The sequence below is a fragment of the Harpia harpyja genome, chromosome 14 (assembly GCF_026419915.1).
Source record: "Harpia harpyja isolate bHarHar1 chromosome 14, bHarHar1 primary haplotype, whole genome shotgun sequence".
Lineage (NCBI taxonomy): Eukaryota > Metazoa > Chordata > Aves > Accipitriformes > Accipitridae > Harpia > Harpia harpyja.
In genome coordinates this window covers 10,005,001-10,020,168 of record NC_068953.1, presented here as the reverse complement: position 1 = coordinate 10,020,168, position 15,168 = coordinate 10,005,001, and the positions used below count along the sequence as shown (strand labels likewise).

At 46.0% G+C, this 15,168-nt stretch overlaps 2 protein-coding genes across 4 annotated transcripts in view; one reads left to right on the top strand and one right to left on the bottom strand.

Annotated features, from left to right (window-relative positions):
- CD7 (CD7 molecule) overlaps window positions 1-15,168 on the top strand; it is a 199,558-nt gene that overhangs the window by 95,737 nt on the left and 88,653 nt on the right. The window lies entirely within an intron of this gene.
- The window catches only part of LOC128151119 (urotensin-2 receptor-like), a 4,472-nt gene continuing 1,129 nt past the window's right edge, over window positions 11,826-15,168 (bottom strand). The window contains exon 2 of the mRNA XM_052808186.1: window positions 11,826-13,514. Within this exon, the coding sequence (XP_052664146.1) occupies window positions 12,227-13,375 (1,149 nt within the window). The 5' untranslated portion in view covers window positions 13,376-13,514 and the 3' untranslated portion in view covers window positions 11,826-12,226. The remainder of the gene's footprint in view (window positions 13,515-15,168) is intronic.

Here is a 15,168-nt window from a genome sequence, read left to right as displayed (position 1 = left end):
TATGGGTTTCTCCTAGTCTCACTGCTGGGCCAAGCCCTCCTCGTATTCCACTGGGATTTCAGTCCATGCTCTGTCTTGGATGAAGGGAGAAATTAAAAAGGCTTGTGACTTCATAAGGTGTAAAAGTGTTCATTAGTGAAAAAGTTAAAACTACCAAACCCTTCTGAAAAGGCCCATAGTGAATGCCAAGGTAATGTTTCCATAAAAAGTGACATTCCAGGATGACTCCTAGCTAAAAAAATCAGTAATGATAACATCCATTCCTCTAGGGAAGGATTCAGATTCCTTTCTTGCCTGATGTATGCAGTCTTGGTTTCTAGACATCTGTCTACTTAATCTGTTCTCATTGCCGTAGTAGCACCAACAGCCAAAGCGCTTGATATCTATCTCTTGACACCATGCCTTGAAATGGTAATTTGTTCCTCAGGCCTCAAAAAAAGGCAGGACCTGGATGCTTTCCTCTTCCTAGTGTCCTGGGGCCAGCCTGTCCTGCTGGCAGTGGAGAGGACTTTATCCCCTGTGCTTCTGGCCCAGCGCTGCTGGTAAATGTCTGAGCCCGATGCAACAGCCCCAGCTTTGCGGGATGGTTGTCCTCAAAGTGCTTACAGGGATTGGACTGATCAGTGACAGTTTTGAAGGTTATTCTTCGTATAAATGCGGCTGCCCAAGTAAACAGGAAACAACCCCCTTCCTTTTTCTGTGGGCCATGCTGAAAAAACTTGGAGTTATTTTATAGGTTGTAAAATTAGAGCTTGATCTACATCAGTTTTTGAATTGCTACAGTATGCTTCCCTGACTCTGGTTGAGCTTCCACATCTTAAGCGTGTGGAAAATCTTTTTGCTAGCCTCTTGAGGCAATCTTGTGCAGCTAAATACTTCGGTTTGATGAGAAGAGCAAGGGGCCAGGAATTAGGCAGATAAGTGAATGTGTGTGAGACTGCAAAAAAAGGAGCACACTTTTGAGGATATAACCAGCATTTTTGCTCAAACCGCAGTGCTGAGGAAGAGGGAGGACAAAGGAGGAGTTGAGTGTATAATTGGAGAAACAGCTCTCTGCATTTTCCAAATGCTTTGAGGGTGAATGAGAATCTTCAGAGAAATGCATTTTGCACCCAGCATGGCTATGAGATAAAGCACATATTTCTGTTGTGCCTGTGTGAGCAGAATAGGCGCTGTCAGTCCTGCCAGCTGATAACGTGCCATTATCTAAGTAGCTTCAGATACAACATCGTTATCTAATAATTAATTTTAAAGTGCTTATTTTAAAGCTTTCCCACCCATGCACACCTGCTGTTTCTCTGTAGTAGATTCTTAATTTCTGATGTATTGAATGCCATGGGGATTGTCACAGAAAAAAATAGTAGTCAAGTGAAAAAAAAAAAAAAAAAAAAATTTTGCTCCCGCTGTGTACTGTCTCCTGCTTTCCCTGTCTATATCTTTGCCAAAATGGGCAGCATTCATTTCACACCCAAGTGAGCTGGGGCTCTGTGAGATGTACCCATGCTCTGCAAAACGTGGGCAAGGACTCGAGACAGCAGGAATGCACAGTCCTACGGGGGCTGACCCAAAGCCTGCTAAGGTCAGCGGGATGCTCTTCACTGTCTGCAGTGGCCTTTGAACTGGTCCCATATTTATTGTGCTTCAAATAATAGTGATTTGCTGTAGGGCCCCAGTGCACTGAGCTATATCAAGCTCTTTTATTGTGGCTTGGTCCAGCAAGGTACAATTTCCTGTAGAAAACCACATACTGTACGATGCCAATTATGCTGATTTTCTGTTGCTGTCAAGTACTGACTAATAGTATTCAGGCTCCGCTAGTTACACAGGGTGCACGCTGTTCCTGCCATACTGGTCTTCAGCACCAGCCACGTTTTCTGTAACTCCTGTGCTGTCTACAGAATTATGAATCAAATTGAAGGATCAGACACGTTGATGCTATGACTCTGGTGTGATGGACATCTATCCCAGAGCTATGTGTGGAGAGCCCCCATTAAGTCTAGCCCCTGCAGAGAGGCAAGTCCCTCCCAGGATGGAGAAGAGGCATGGGGTGCACTAACAACATAGGCTGTAGGAGGGCATGGACATTGAGGTCACCTGCTTGAAGCTGGGATGGGGTGTCACCCCCATGCCTCTGGCTGTTAATAGACTGAGCTTCTGGGCCATGCTGGATCTGGGCAGTCTTCGCATCCATTTGTACATTCCCATAATTATAGGTGTAGCAAGGTGCTTGCAAGCGATGCTTTCCCCATCCTTTGCATGCAGAGCTGGGCCCTTGTTCCCTGCTTGCTCTGTACCGTGCGTCGAGCTGGGTTTGCTAGTTGTTACAGTGCTTCTGACATACTGCTGCTGTTGAGGTTTTTCCAATGTAGTGGATGCAGAGAACATAGAAGTTCACTATAGTCCAGTGTAGCTTTCTGTTACGGGAATGATAAAGGACAAATTGTTCCTCCCTGTGGGGGTTTTAGGTGCTGTTATTACAAGGCTCTTGTATTCCCCTGGCTTTGCTAAACTGGTTTGGCATCTTGCAGCAGGAAATGCTTGGAGGCTGTGGGGGTGATGCTAAGCAGATGTGATATAGATCTCTGGGAAAGTCTTGGAAAATTCCTTGGATGAAAATCATTGCAAGTGGCTCTTGATTGTCTGGCCTGACCCTTTACCCAAAGCATACATTTGCTCATTCCAGGACTGAAAGATGGCTCTGTTATCTTTGCTCCTGATCCACCAGGAACGTTAACAAAGCTGCCTCAGAGCCAGTTAGGAGGAATGTGGTGCTTTTGCTCATGTGCACAGCCATATGCATGCACTGAATGCTGCACTCGTCTGCTTCTGTGATGCACGAAAGGACTCAGTCGCTCTCCCAAACACTTTCACACCGACACAACCACATGCATACGCCCACTGATATGCATCCATTCTCCTACATGGTTATTCTGCTGTCCACAGACAATTTTTGGTTCCCCCGTCAGTGGGCATCACAAGTCCCTTCCACCCTCTGCCACACAGGCTCTGCAGAGCCCTGAAAGAGAGCTACAAATTCGCAAGAACTACATAAATAAATAAAATGGAGACAGAGAAACATGCAGAAGAGTGCCGCCTTGGATGGTGCCAGAACAATCCTGTTCTGCATCCCCTGCCAAACTTCAGTCTTAAAGAAACATCTGCCATTTAACTCAGCTTGGGTATATTTTTCTTTCATTTAAAGGAGCGCCCTTATAAACATCACTTCAGCTCGGGGGAGACATGCCAAAGATAACTCAGCGTTGTCCTGCCTCTGTGTGAGCGGCGGCATGCTGAGCGGTGTTCACGTTTCAGCTTGCCTCCCAGGAGGGCAGGCTTTTCCTTAAGTTCACCCAGGTCCTGCAGTGAGGAGATGCTAAATCTCTTGGGGCTGAAGCTGTCTTGCACCAGGCCAGGTAGACGGTTTTGGCTCAGCGTGGCTTTGGGCAGAGCTTTCAGGTCTCCCTGCTTGTACCCCAACATTACTTGCTCCCTTTCCCAACCAACCTGGCAGATCCTCTCTGTTGAAAATTATTTCACTCAGATATAAAGAAAACATAGAACTGTGTGTTAGTTTATGCTAAAGAGAAGATCCAGGAGGTCTACAGTGAACTGTTGTTTCATGCATTGATCTCAAAAGACTTCAGTAAGGCAAGCAAATATTGTGAGCTTTTCTTTATTGACAGGGATGCAGTGGTACTTGTTCAAGGTCTAGACCTGGGACGGGAGCTCACCCCCCTGCAGGAGAGGCAGACACACTGTTAGTCCTGTTCAGAGCTAAGCAGTTTGAGATATGTGCTTTTCTGGAGGAGTTTGCTAACCCCCAGGAGACAGATGTCCACAGCCCTTCTCCATCCCTGTCTGTCAGACTGTTACCTAAAGCTGCAAAAGTCCTTTCCTCCATGCGCACCCTCTTATCTCTCTGTTTCACAGCTGTGCAGGGAGGTTTGCTCTGGTCTGATGTTCCCAGCTCCTCCCCCAGAGGAGAACTTCTGCAGTTCGCTGAGCTACAGCACAGAGTAACACATACAGATGCTTGCAGGCTTGTGCAGAGAAGCCCCACAAAAGCCAGTTTCTACAGTTTCTAAACCCTTCAAAGCCGATTTTCAGGTGTAGCTTGGAGGCTCAGATTGGCTATGGGCAGCTGCAGTGGGTGTTAGTGCAGCACTGGGTAGTGCTGTGGATACTTCAGGCTCCCAAAGCTGCAAAATTCAGCTTGCCTCTCTAAGGAGAAACAACTGCATTTAACTAATACTAGGGTCATCTGACATTAGCCGGCTTTCCTTAGCCAAGATATGCAAAGTGATAGCTAATCCATTGGGGCAGCATTTTTACATGTCAGTGATGGATTTACCTGACCAATCAGAGAAGCTCCAAATATGCCAGTGCAGCTCTTCCATAAGCACATATCCAGAGATATACATTCTTTTCACAGCAGGGCAGAAAGGCTGCTTTATTATTCATTGGGAAAAAAAAAAAAAAAAAGAGGGATATTTACCGCAATGACTCTGGAGGCAGCTGTATAACCTGGCTGGGGCAGGGCAGAGCCATCCCATGGAGCCGCTAGGAAGCGGCACGCACAGAGCGAGGTCTTTCCTGCTGCAGAGACATCTCCTGCCGCTTCCTCGCTCAGGAACACAGATGATGTGTGCTATCTATGTATGAACATCTGACACAGCGGCACCAGCTTTGTGCAGGATTAGAGCCTCTCTGTAGTAAATACCTTTGCTTTTAACTTTAGCAGCTGAAATTTGTTGTTTGTATCGCAGCTGCTTTTGAAGTCATCGGTCACCTTTGTGGCCCCGCTGTACTGAACATCTATACATGCTTTGCAAGAGGTACTCAGTGTCCTGGGGAATTTATGTCCTAAATAGGCAAGAGGGACAAAGGTTAGGGGAAAGAAAGGGCAAGTTAGTGACAAGAATCTTAAACACAGAGAAATTAATTGACTAGCCTGGGTTCACATGAAACCCAGCGTTGGAGCCAGTTTAACTAATATTTCTTCAATTTCAGCCAAGTGTCTTCAGCACATCCCCATTGCTCCCCTCTGTTCTGTGGGGACACACTGATTTCCTGGTGTGGGGAGGGTACAGGAACCACCTCCTGTCCCTGGGAAGGGTATTTTGTTGTTTAGGTGTGGCAATATAGGCTGGGCTTTTGCTTTTCACCACCAAGGCTTTGAGGAGGTTTTTTCCTCCAAGGAAAATGTCTAAAGCAGGTATTTGTGATTCTTAAAACATCCAAGATAATCCTCAAGCACTCCAAACCCAGGTATTGAAGCCTATGGGCTTTTCTTTTCAGTCAAGGATTATAATAGTCTAGTGTTCCCGTAGAATGGGAGAGAGATAGCTTTTAAGTCTCTGGTGGCTGAGTACAGCTACTTCATGCTTTACAGTCAAACTTTTTCCTTTAACCTGGACAGAGTCTTAGGGTGGCAGCCGCATGGATGGGATGGAGCCCTCTCCCAGCTGGCCATGGGCATACCCCTTACCTCCCAGCCCAACCTCCCTGGGCAAGGGCAACCATAAAGAGCAACTACAATGGGGTCTGCATGAACACTGAGTGTCCAAAATCCCACAGCTGGTCCTGCTGCATGGTGCTTTGGTGCTGGTTGTTTTCTCTTAAAGGTTATTTAGGTTTTAGCTCCATCCATTGATCAGGAATAGCATAAATTAAAGCTCCTCTCTTGCTGCGGTGCAGAAGTGTGGCAGCATTAGATGTGTGCTTCAGGGTATGTTCTGTTGCAGGTTGGGCCGAAAGCAGATCTTTTCAGGCATAGCTTTCAAATCAAGGAAGAATTTTTAGACAGCAGAAAGCAAATCAAGGCCCAGCAGCTTACAAAGATGTTTTCTTCTTTAATTAGCTAAATTAAATTGTAATCAACCCACCAGCTAGCACTGATTAATGAGGGATTGCTGAATGGAAAACTACTCTTACTATTTTTGGTCCATCAAAAAAAAGCTGAGGACACAATGATGTTTTAATGAAGCCAGATGGCCAAAGCTGCTGTACTGAAATCCAGGCATGAAGGAGAAGGCTGGAACAGCACAGGAAGTTTCAGCACAGGCTGCCCTTAAAGAGAGGAAACGTACCATTTTCTGATACTCCAAGGACTAGAAAGCTTTGGACATTCCACCTTATGTTATATTGTTTTGCACTGTTTCTAGCGTGACTTGGGGTAGACCTCACATTTGAATACTGCAAGTCCTAGTAAATGGATTACTTTACCATTCACGAGATCATTTGATATCTTGACTGTTATTAATGTGGACAACTGAAATTCTTGTTTAGTGGAGTGAAAGGGTCAAAAATGTTTTGGGTGGTTTTTGGTTTTGTTTGTTTGTTGGCATAAATTGGTACAACTGCATTGGCTCCAGTGGAAATCAACCTATTTTTATTGTTTAGAGACTTGGCCCTGTAGTTTTTCCTTGGTAAGCACAGTTTGCATGAAATGAGAGATTCATAGCCTCGGTTGAAAACATAGGATAGGCAGACTTTGTGCAAAATTGAACATGTATTTCTTCCAGAGATCTCAACCTGAACCATAATACATGTCTGTGTCAGTCCTGGGCTCCCTGCGTGGTTTGGCCCATACCCTTCATAGTCAGACTTTCTTTTCCACAGGCTACCTGCACACTTCAGCCAACACCAGGTGGGACCCACCTGCTGCTCCACTCCTGCCTTACTCCTCTCCAGGTTTTGCTAAATGTTGCCAAACTACCTGAATATTTTGGCAATACACAAGACAAGTATGAAATCCACAAATTCTTGTCCTCCCTTGATTTCAGTGGAGTCGTTTCTCTTATTTGAAGTCAGGTTCAGCATCTCCAAAGTGGACTCCCTGAAGTGCTCCCCTGGTACACCTCTGACCCCCCCAGAGGTTGTCGTGCAAGGGCAGCTGTGTCAGCGGCTGCTGGAGCTACTGGGGCTTGTGGCACGCTGTGCCTTGCTGCTGTAGCCTGCTTGTCCTTGGTACTGAGCTCTCTCCAGTCCCTGTTCTGGACCTAGAACAGAAATTTGCCTCCAAGGATATCAGAGAGTACCAGTGACTCACCAACTCACATAGACATTTTGGATGCAACAATTCTGTTTGTAAAATGCTTGTACTTTAATGAATTAATTATGTTACACTCTCGTTCGAGCAGTAAACTGTAAACTAAACAAGTAATCAGCAGGAGGCTGGCTGGGTGTGTTTCCCTTAGCGTTTTGAATAAACACAAGCACAGGAAAAGCCAGAGCGCACTGTTGCTGCCTAGCGTGCTGAGATTTGTGCACCAGATTCAATAATTGAAAGCAATCGAGATTTGTTGGAAAAGAAAACCTTTGAAGGAGTGTTGCTATATTGGTTCCCAAAGCATGTGGGTACCTGCTGCCACTGTATTGTGGATGAAACCTCCCTCCTTTTTTTTTTTTTTTTTTTTTTCTTTTTGAGGCATAGTGATTAAGAGTTAGAAATCTGGATTTTGATCTGGGGAAGGAGTAATGGCTGAGTGAGGGTCTGTCGTGGTTTAATGACAGGATTTGATCATGCATTTTGAGAAGAAGAAGAAAAAAAAAAAAGCTAGTCTGAGTGTGTGCTGCTGTAGCAGGTCCTCTGGGCGCTGCATGGGGGGAGGCTCAGGCATGGCTGGGGCAGATAATTTCAGTGGAGCATCCCGGTGTGGCAGTCACAGCAGATGCAAGTGGGACAGCACTGGCAAGAGGAATGTTTTTTTCTGGGCAGCTCTGCAAGGTGCAGATTTGCTCTCCAAGATCTGTTCAACCTTTGGCCTCTCCTTTTAATGCCCTTAAGCAAACACTAAAATGAGAGGGTTCCTAGGAACAACCCCAGAGAAATGGAAGAAGATCAGCTGTCGATCTGGAAATCCCAGCCCTCACAAATGGCCCAGCCCTGGCCATGTGCAGAACTGGTGACCTAGAGCTAAAGAGCTAACCCACCTAGTCCTTGCCCATCTTGCAGCTCTAAGTGAAACAAAACCGTGCATGTTGATTTATTGCCCAGATCCTCTTCTGGGAGCATGTGCCAAGGTTTTTCTGTCTGGTTAGAGGTAGGCTGAAGAATTGCTGGCCTGATTATCTCCCAGGGAGCAAGGTGGGATACCCGCACAGGTTAAAAGGGTGGCCCAAAGCAGCTTCATCTTGTGCCCTTGCAATCGCCGGCTTGCAGGAACAAGGAGGGGGCTCAGACTGGACATGGGTTGTTGATCAGCTTGAATCAGGCTCCATCAGTGGTCGAGGAGGAGGGCTTGTGCCTATGATTGCTGCGACTCTGTGAGTGGGAATTGGGCAGAGGGTGGGTGCTGCACCACTCTCCACTGAGGGTGCCCACCCCCTCCAGGCAGGTTTCGAACAGAGGGATGCACAGCGCGGTGAGCAGCTGCTCTCTCCTTTGCTACTTGAACTGCGGGACTTTTTGTAAGAGTCCTGTGGTTTGAACAAAACGGACAAAGGATTTTTAAAATTAAGTGTAAGCAAACGGATGAATAAAACTTCATTTTGAAGTGAGAAATTGTGTTGTTTTGCCTCCTAAAGGCTGAAATGAGGCAATTCAGTGTTTGGAAAAAGAAAAAAAAAAAAAAGAATTTCCAGAAGGATTCTTAAATTTCTGGGTGGATTTGCAAATAGTTTGGGTAAACACAAACGTCAGCCTTTTCTGGCAAAGATACTATCCAACTGAAAACATTGCCTGGCCTGAGCTGTAGTTTGCTGCCTGTTTCAGCCACCAGAGAGGGTACCTGGCCTTCCTAGCTGGTAGGAGCACCGCAGCATCTCTGTCCTGGCCCTTTTTGGACACCCTGCCATGGTGCATTTACAGCTATACTTTCTTTGAATCTTGAGGCATTGCTAAATGCTCCCTGGCTTAAATTAGCGAAAAATTGGAGTTTTGACTTCTGCTACCTGGCATTCAGCTGGTGAAATCCAGTCTGTGGGGCACCAAATGCCCCGGAGACGAGGGAAATTAAGACTTCAGGATGATGAAAGAGCTCCTAGTCTCAACCCACAGAGAATAAAGATCTAGCAAATAGGGTGCTGGTATAGGGGTATGGTCTGAGGTGTGCAAGAACACGGTCACATGTACACACACATCCCTTTCACACTGATTTCAAATTTTGTTTGTGCAAAAATCGACTCTTGGATCTTTGACTGATGATAGGTTTCTGCAAGGAGGAATAAATAGGATGCAATAATTATTTTCTATCTATCATTAACTAAGCAATTAATCTGTCTTGGAGGAGGCAGTTCCTTCTTTGGACCTCACTGACTGCTCTGGCTCCCCCATTCATATTCAGCAGGCTCTTGTGGTTGAGTTGCTGTTTGGTTGCAGGAAGAGGACAGCTGTGTAATGTTTGGTATCTGAGTGTGGCTGATGCCCTGTAAAGTTAGTTGGGGATGCAGAGCTGGGCACATGCTGCTTGTGAACTGCTCAGAGCCTTGCTTTTACCTGTAGACTTGGTATAATATTCCCTTATTGTTGCCTGTGCTGAGTGGTGATGGATGTGAGTGTTTGAAGGAGCAAAAAACTGCCAGCCTGGAGTGGAAATTGAAAGGCTTGAATGAAATGTCTCATCATTCAAAGATGACCCAGTATTGACAGAAGTGTCACCTGCAACTGTTCCCTGTTCCCTGACTTGTGGGTGTCTTCTTTTCTCTTGGCTTTGTTGTGCTGATTTGACAAACACTCTGCAAGCCCCTGCTGAGAGCACAGCACAAGCTTCAAACCAGAAGGGAGAGTGTGCAGCCCAGGGCTAAGGCTGGTGTCTTCCTGGGGAGGCAGGGAACCCCGGCACCCTGCATTGAGCCCAGCTCACCTCCCAGGGCATGGCAGGACCTCTAGCATGGCCTCACTTCCACAGCATGTTGCTCATGCTGCTTTCAGGGTGCTTGTCACACCTACAGAGCCATGGCAGGCTTTTTGCAAATATTTTCTGTGAGATGCGTTGGTTGTGGTGGGCTTGGAGAAGTTAATCAGAGCAGTACCACTGGGGATAAAGGGGTTAGACTGATTAACTCTGGAGACAGATCTGCTCCCATGTCTTTTGGTAACTCTTTTGTCCTGTCTGCATTGGTGTGTAAAGCCTGGATTTGCAAACCGCCCTCTCATTTTGAGTCTCTGATTTTAGGAAAGATGGACTGTGCTTTCTAAAGGCTGAACCCGCAGTAGCTGTCCTTCACAACCATGGGAACTGCTCGTGCTGAGCTTGTCTTGAGCTTGTCTGGCTATTTCTGAGCAAGCAGAAGTTAAAATTGCAATTACCAAAAAGAGGAAGCCAAACTTTACCTTCTGACCTGTGATTAACACCTGACTATATAAATGGAAAATGGGTTCATGAATATAGCAAGCTTCTTCACCTCCTATCCATGGGCTCCCTTTTCCTTACAGTGGGGTGAATGATGCTTTACTCTCTCTAACAGGCTTTGACTAGTGTGTCTCCAGCCCGAGGAGGGTCTGAAAAGTAACAAGTACTGTCAGTGTAGGAAATAGCCAAATATAATGGTATTTCTGCCCCTCTGAAATCAGGAAGGGGCTAATCCTGAAGCAGGACTTGCCGGTCAGTGTGCTGCCCTGCAAGCAGGGTGCAGGTAAGGCGCCCTGACCTGCAGGACCACTGCGGATCGTGTGTGTGGAGGCAGTTGGGAACACAAAGTGAGGGGCTTCCAGTTTCTGCAACAGTTCAACGTTAAAACTGCACACACAAGAGTCCTCTTTCAAGACATCTGCAGTCTTCCCCATACATAACAAACTTTAAGCCTATGCATGAGAGAGGTAATTTCTTTTCCAAGCGTGTCACCCAGGGAGGCTGGACGCAGAGCTTTCACTGTCCCCATGAACAATGACCATTTAAATGACTTGAAGGGGAATAGATGGTTAAAACCTAAATTCAGTTTCTGTATAAGCAAATGGAGTTCACTGCCAAATGGTGTATCACACTGCAGTTCTGAGTTTACTCCTGGGCATTAATTTGCTTCTAATTCTGTAACTTGGTTAGAGTTGTGTTGGCATTGTATTGTTGTATCCTTGCTAATGAGGTAACGGGGCTAATGCAAGCAGAGGACTCCTATACAGATGCTGGCAGCATCCCAGAGAAGGTACTTTTAGACTCATTGGAGAAGTGCCAGACATCATGGAAGATATATTTATACTAATGATGCTTTATCATCAGTGAAAGCCAGGACAGCCAAAGTGTTTTTGGTGTAGGCAGGTCTATATTAATTTTTTGTAGCAGTAAAGTAAAATCATCTCCTGGGAAGGGAACAAGGGATCTCAATAATAGGGAGCTAGTGCTTTTATAATTGAGAATATTAGGGACTTCAGATAGCATAGCTTTGCCCGTTCGAAATCAGATCTCCTCACACCCCCCCCTCCCTCTGTCCTTTCCTCCTGGACTTGGTGATATAGGTCTGGTCCTTCAGGCTGGATGTTGCAGTTTGTCTATGGATGCCCTGAGAATAACAACGTCAGAAGTTCCCAATTCCTCCTTGGAGGAGGACAGAGGGCAGATACACTTGTCCAGGACAGATGATGCTCCCCGACATGTGTGCTTATATGTTTGGGGTCAGTGCATTAGAGGATGCTGAGTGTTCCCTGACTGTGTTACTGTCACAGGAAGCCTGTCTTGCTAACACAAACTGTGGTGTAACTCCACTACAGACACCTGTGTGAACAGAGAATCGAGCCCGGTGGATACATGTGAGTGTAGAATAAATGTGAATACGACCAAGACCAGGACAAACACCCCTTATGCCTCATCCATGTTGTCCAGTCCTACCCCAAATTCAAACTGGATTGCATGTCACAAACATGAGCTGCTTTGTCTTTATTTCATTGTTTTCACTCCTCATACAACTACAAATTTAGCATTACTGCTCAAGAAAAGAAAGAGCAAACTACAGCCATTCACGGGATAACAATTTTAAACTCTGTGAGACAGCTGATACTATTAAAAAACATGGCCTTATTATAGGCTTTCATTATTGATGGCTACTTGAGGAGACATACACTATAAAATATAAAGATAAAAAGCGAAAGGCTATTTAGATAGGTGTCAGCTGAATGTTGCTAGCATCAAATCAGTGGCACTGAAGAAAATGAGCACAGACATACGGCACAGCCTCTGGACTAAATGTGTGCACATTATGGATCTGCTAAGGCTTTGCCTTTACAATGTACACTTTAAATCAAAGCAACATTGAAGTCAATATTGATTGTTCTTGGAGATATATTTTACCTTCAGGCACTGCTGTTTCCCAAAGGAGCGTGAGCAAGAACGTATGTCTCTGTGCAGTGCTGACTGCTTGTGGACAGGGATCTCCCTGAAATCCTCTGAAACCGATTCCTCCTTTGGAAGTACCCACTGCTGCTGCTAAGGGACCGCTGTCTGTTCTTCAGGTACTCCCTGTAGTTTTTGGTGAGCAGGGTATAGAGGAAGGGGTTGATACAGCTGTTGCTGTAGGTCAGACAGGTTGTTAGGTAATTAATGTTCTTCATCACCTTGGGAGATAAAGGGAAGGATTCATAATACTGGAAGAGAAGCTGCCATATCCAGAAAGGCAAGAAGCAAGCCCAGAACACCAGCACTATTGTGAAGATTAAATAGAGCACCTTTTGATTTGGGAGCCGCCTGGTCTGCTTGAAGGATGCTGTTTGTGACACCCAGTAAATCTTAGCTAATCGGATGTAAAGGTAGCCAATGATTACCCCTGGACCCACAATGCTGGTACCAAAGAGGATGGTGAGATAGACTTTGTAGGACAGCTTGCTCCAAGTAGGCAGGCAGATGCTTTTGTTGTCCCGTTGCACCAGCTGGATCATGATGAGCATTGGGAGAGTGAGCAACAGTGACACCAGCCAGATAACAACAGCAATGGCCTTTCGGTAACTCTTGGACCTCTTCACTGTGTCCAGGGGCTTCAGCACAGCAAAGTAGCGCTCTGTACTCATGACCGTGAGGGTGAAGATGCTGGCATGCATAGTGAGGAAGTCCAGACTGAACAGGATGCGACAGCCAATGTCCCCAAAGTACCATTTCTGAATGAAGTAGGTCCCAACGATGAAGGGGATGGTGAGAAGGTAGAGCAGGTCTGCCAGCGCAAGGTTGATGATGTAAATATACATGGAAGCAGATGATCGCAAGTAATGGCACATCACTAGCAAGGTGTAGACATTGCCTGTCACCCCAATCACACACATGAGGGAGAGGATTGTCCCAATGGTGCAGATAGCGATCATGTCCTCCATGGAACCGGTGGCTGATGTGCTGTCCCCGGTGGCATTGGCGGAGGCGTTGGGTCTGATTCTGAACAGGCTGCCCTCACTTGTGTCTGTCACCATGTAGGGGGTTGCAGAAAAGTGGCTCTCCAGCTCGTCGGTTAGGGACATCCTCCTGGCCTTTAAATGCCAGAGGCTTTGTTCATGCCACAGGGGTCTGAAGAGCTGTTCTTTCTGCTCTGAGAAATGTGACTGCTGGGAGATGGTGAACCATTTCTTAGTGGGTTCTCATCCGAGGAAGATCTGCATTCTCCACTAGAGGAAAGACATCAGAAACCAACATATTAGAAATCTGCTAGAGCAACACAAATTATCATTTAGAAGTTACCTGCCCCTGAGTATGTATCTGTGCTGTCTGCACGTACCAAAGGTCTTCTGCACTGAGGCCACTCGTGTGAGGTTCATGCTATCATTACAAGAGCACAGCTTTGAGGAGTGACATGTTGTAGTGCATCCATGGTAACGAGACAAGAGAGATTGTGTGGATCATTGGAACCGTGTGCTGCAATCCTTAAAGTTAGTTTGGAGTTGGAGGAAGAAAGTGTCCTTCCTAAATTCATAAAGGACACTTACAGAACTAGCAGCATGATTGGTTAAACCTCTTTGCTAAGCTCTTAACTCTGAAGACGTAAAAAAACCCCAAAAAGGGAAAACAAACTTTGGATTTACCATTTGCAGCCGATTTGTCTATTTTATGTGATACACTCAAAGTCCTGTCCAGCATTTCTGTAGTGTTTTCACAGAGCAACTCCCCTTGAATGAGAAGCTCCTGCTATGTCCTGACCTGCAGTTTCAAATTGTATTTGAGTGAGGGAGAAAAAAGGCATTTTATATCTATAAAGCAAGGTGTAGGTTTCACCGTGGGTTTTATATGTCTGTAAACCCAGGGGGTTTTATGCTCTCTGTCAAGTGTGATCCCACAGATTTTCATGTGTCCATGCATAGACATATTTCAGACAGACCTGTCTGTGAGCCTGTCTAAACAGCCTTATGCAGCGAGGTGTGAGATTGCTCTGCAGCATGTTAGACGGGTAGTCACTCTTTGTACATGGGAGCTTTTGGTTAGCTCAAGCTCAACGCTATACAAATCATGACTGTGTTGCTTTGAATTTATACTGGCTCTGGGTGTAGGCAAAGGGAGTTCAAACCTACCTGAGAGAAACACTGAAGAAGCAGCTAAAATGCTGAAATTTTAAGCCATACCAAAAGCCTGTGCCAACCTAAAGGTCACTGCACACAGAAGTTTGCACTATGAATTTTATGGAGCTCAGATTGTCTCTTTGTTTGGAAAACGCTGTGAGAAGAGGTGCTGGACCGCCTTGTCGCTGCAGGGCTCAGCAGGCAAAGACTTCCATCTGCCTCGTTCCACTGGGCAGGTTGGGTTTGTTTCATCCTGGGAATTTGCAGCTTTTCCCAGTGAGTTCGGTGTCCCTTTGCCTCCACACCAGCTCTGACTCCTTTGCCTCTTTCCTCCCACCAGCTCCTTGGCAGCAGGGTTACAGCACCAGGCTCTCCTCCACTGCCCTTGTGTCAAAGACCCTGACAGTGACTTCTGTAGCACTTCAGGATGAACAATGTTCATCCTCTTCATGACTTGCCCTCACCTTCTCTTCTTCCCGTTACCACCTTCTGCGGGTGATGGGTGCTGCGGAGATATCATGCAAAAACTCTGTATAAAAGAGGGCAATCCAGTATAGAGGAAGATTCTTCCTCATTTAACAGTTGGGATAGAGGTGCAAAAAAAAGAGAAAAAACACAATATATAGAGCCCATCTCCCACCCAAGTCCCTTGGGTACAGACATCCGAGGGGGAGAAATGAAGCATGGTTCTGCAGTGCTCCTTCAGGACATTGCTCCTCCGGGCTGGTCTCCAGAAGCTTCATCAACATCTTGGCTTTCCTGGA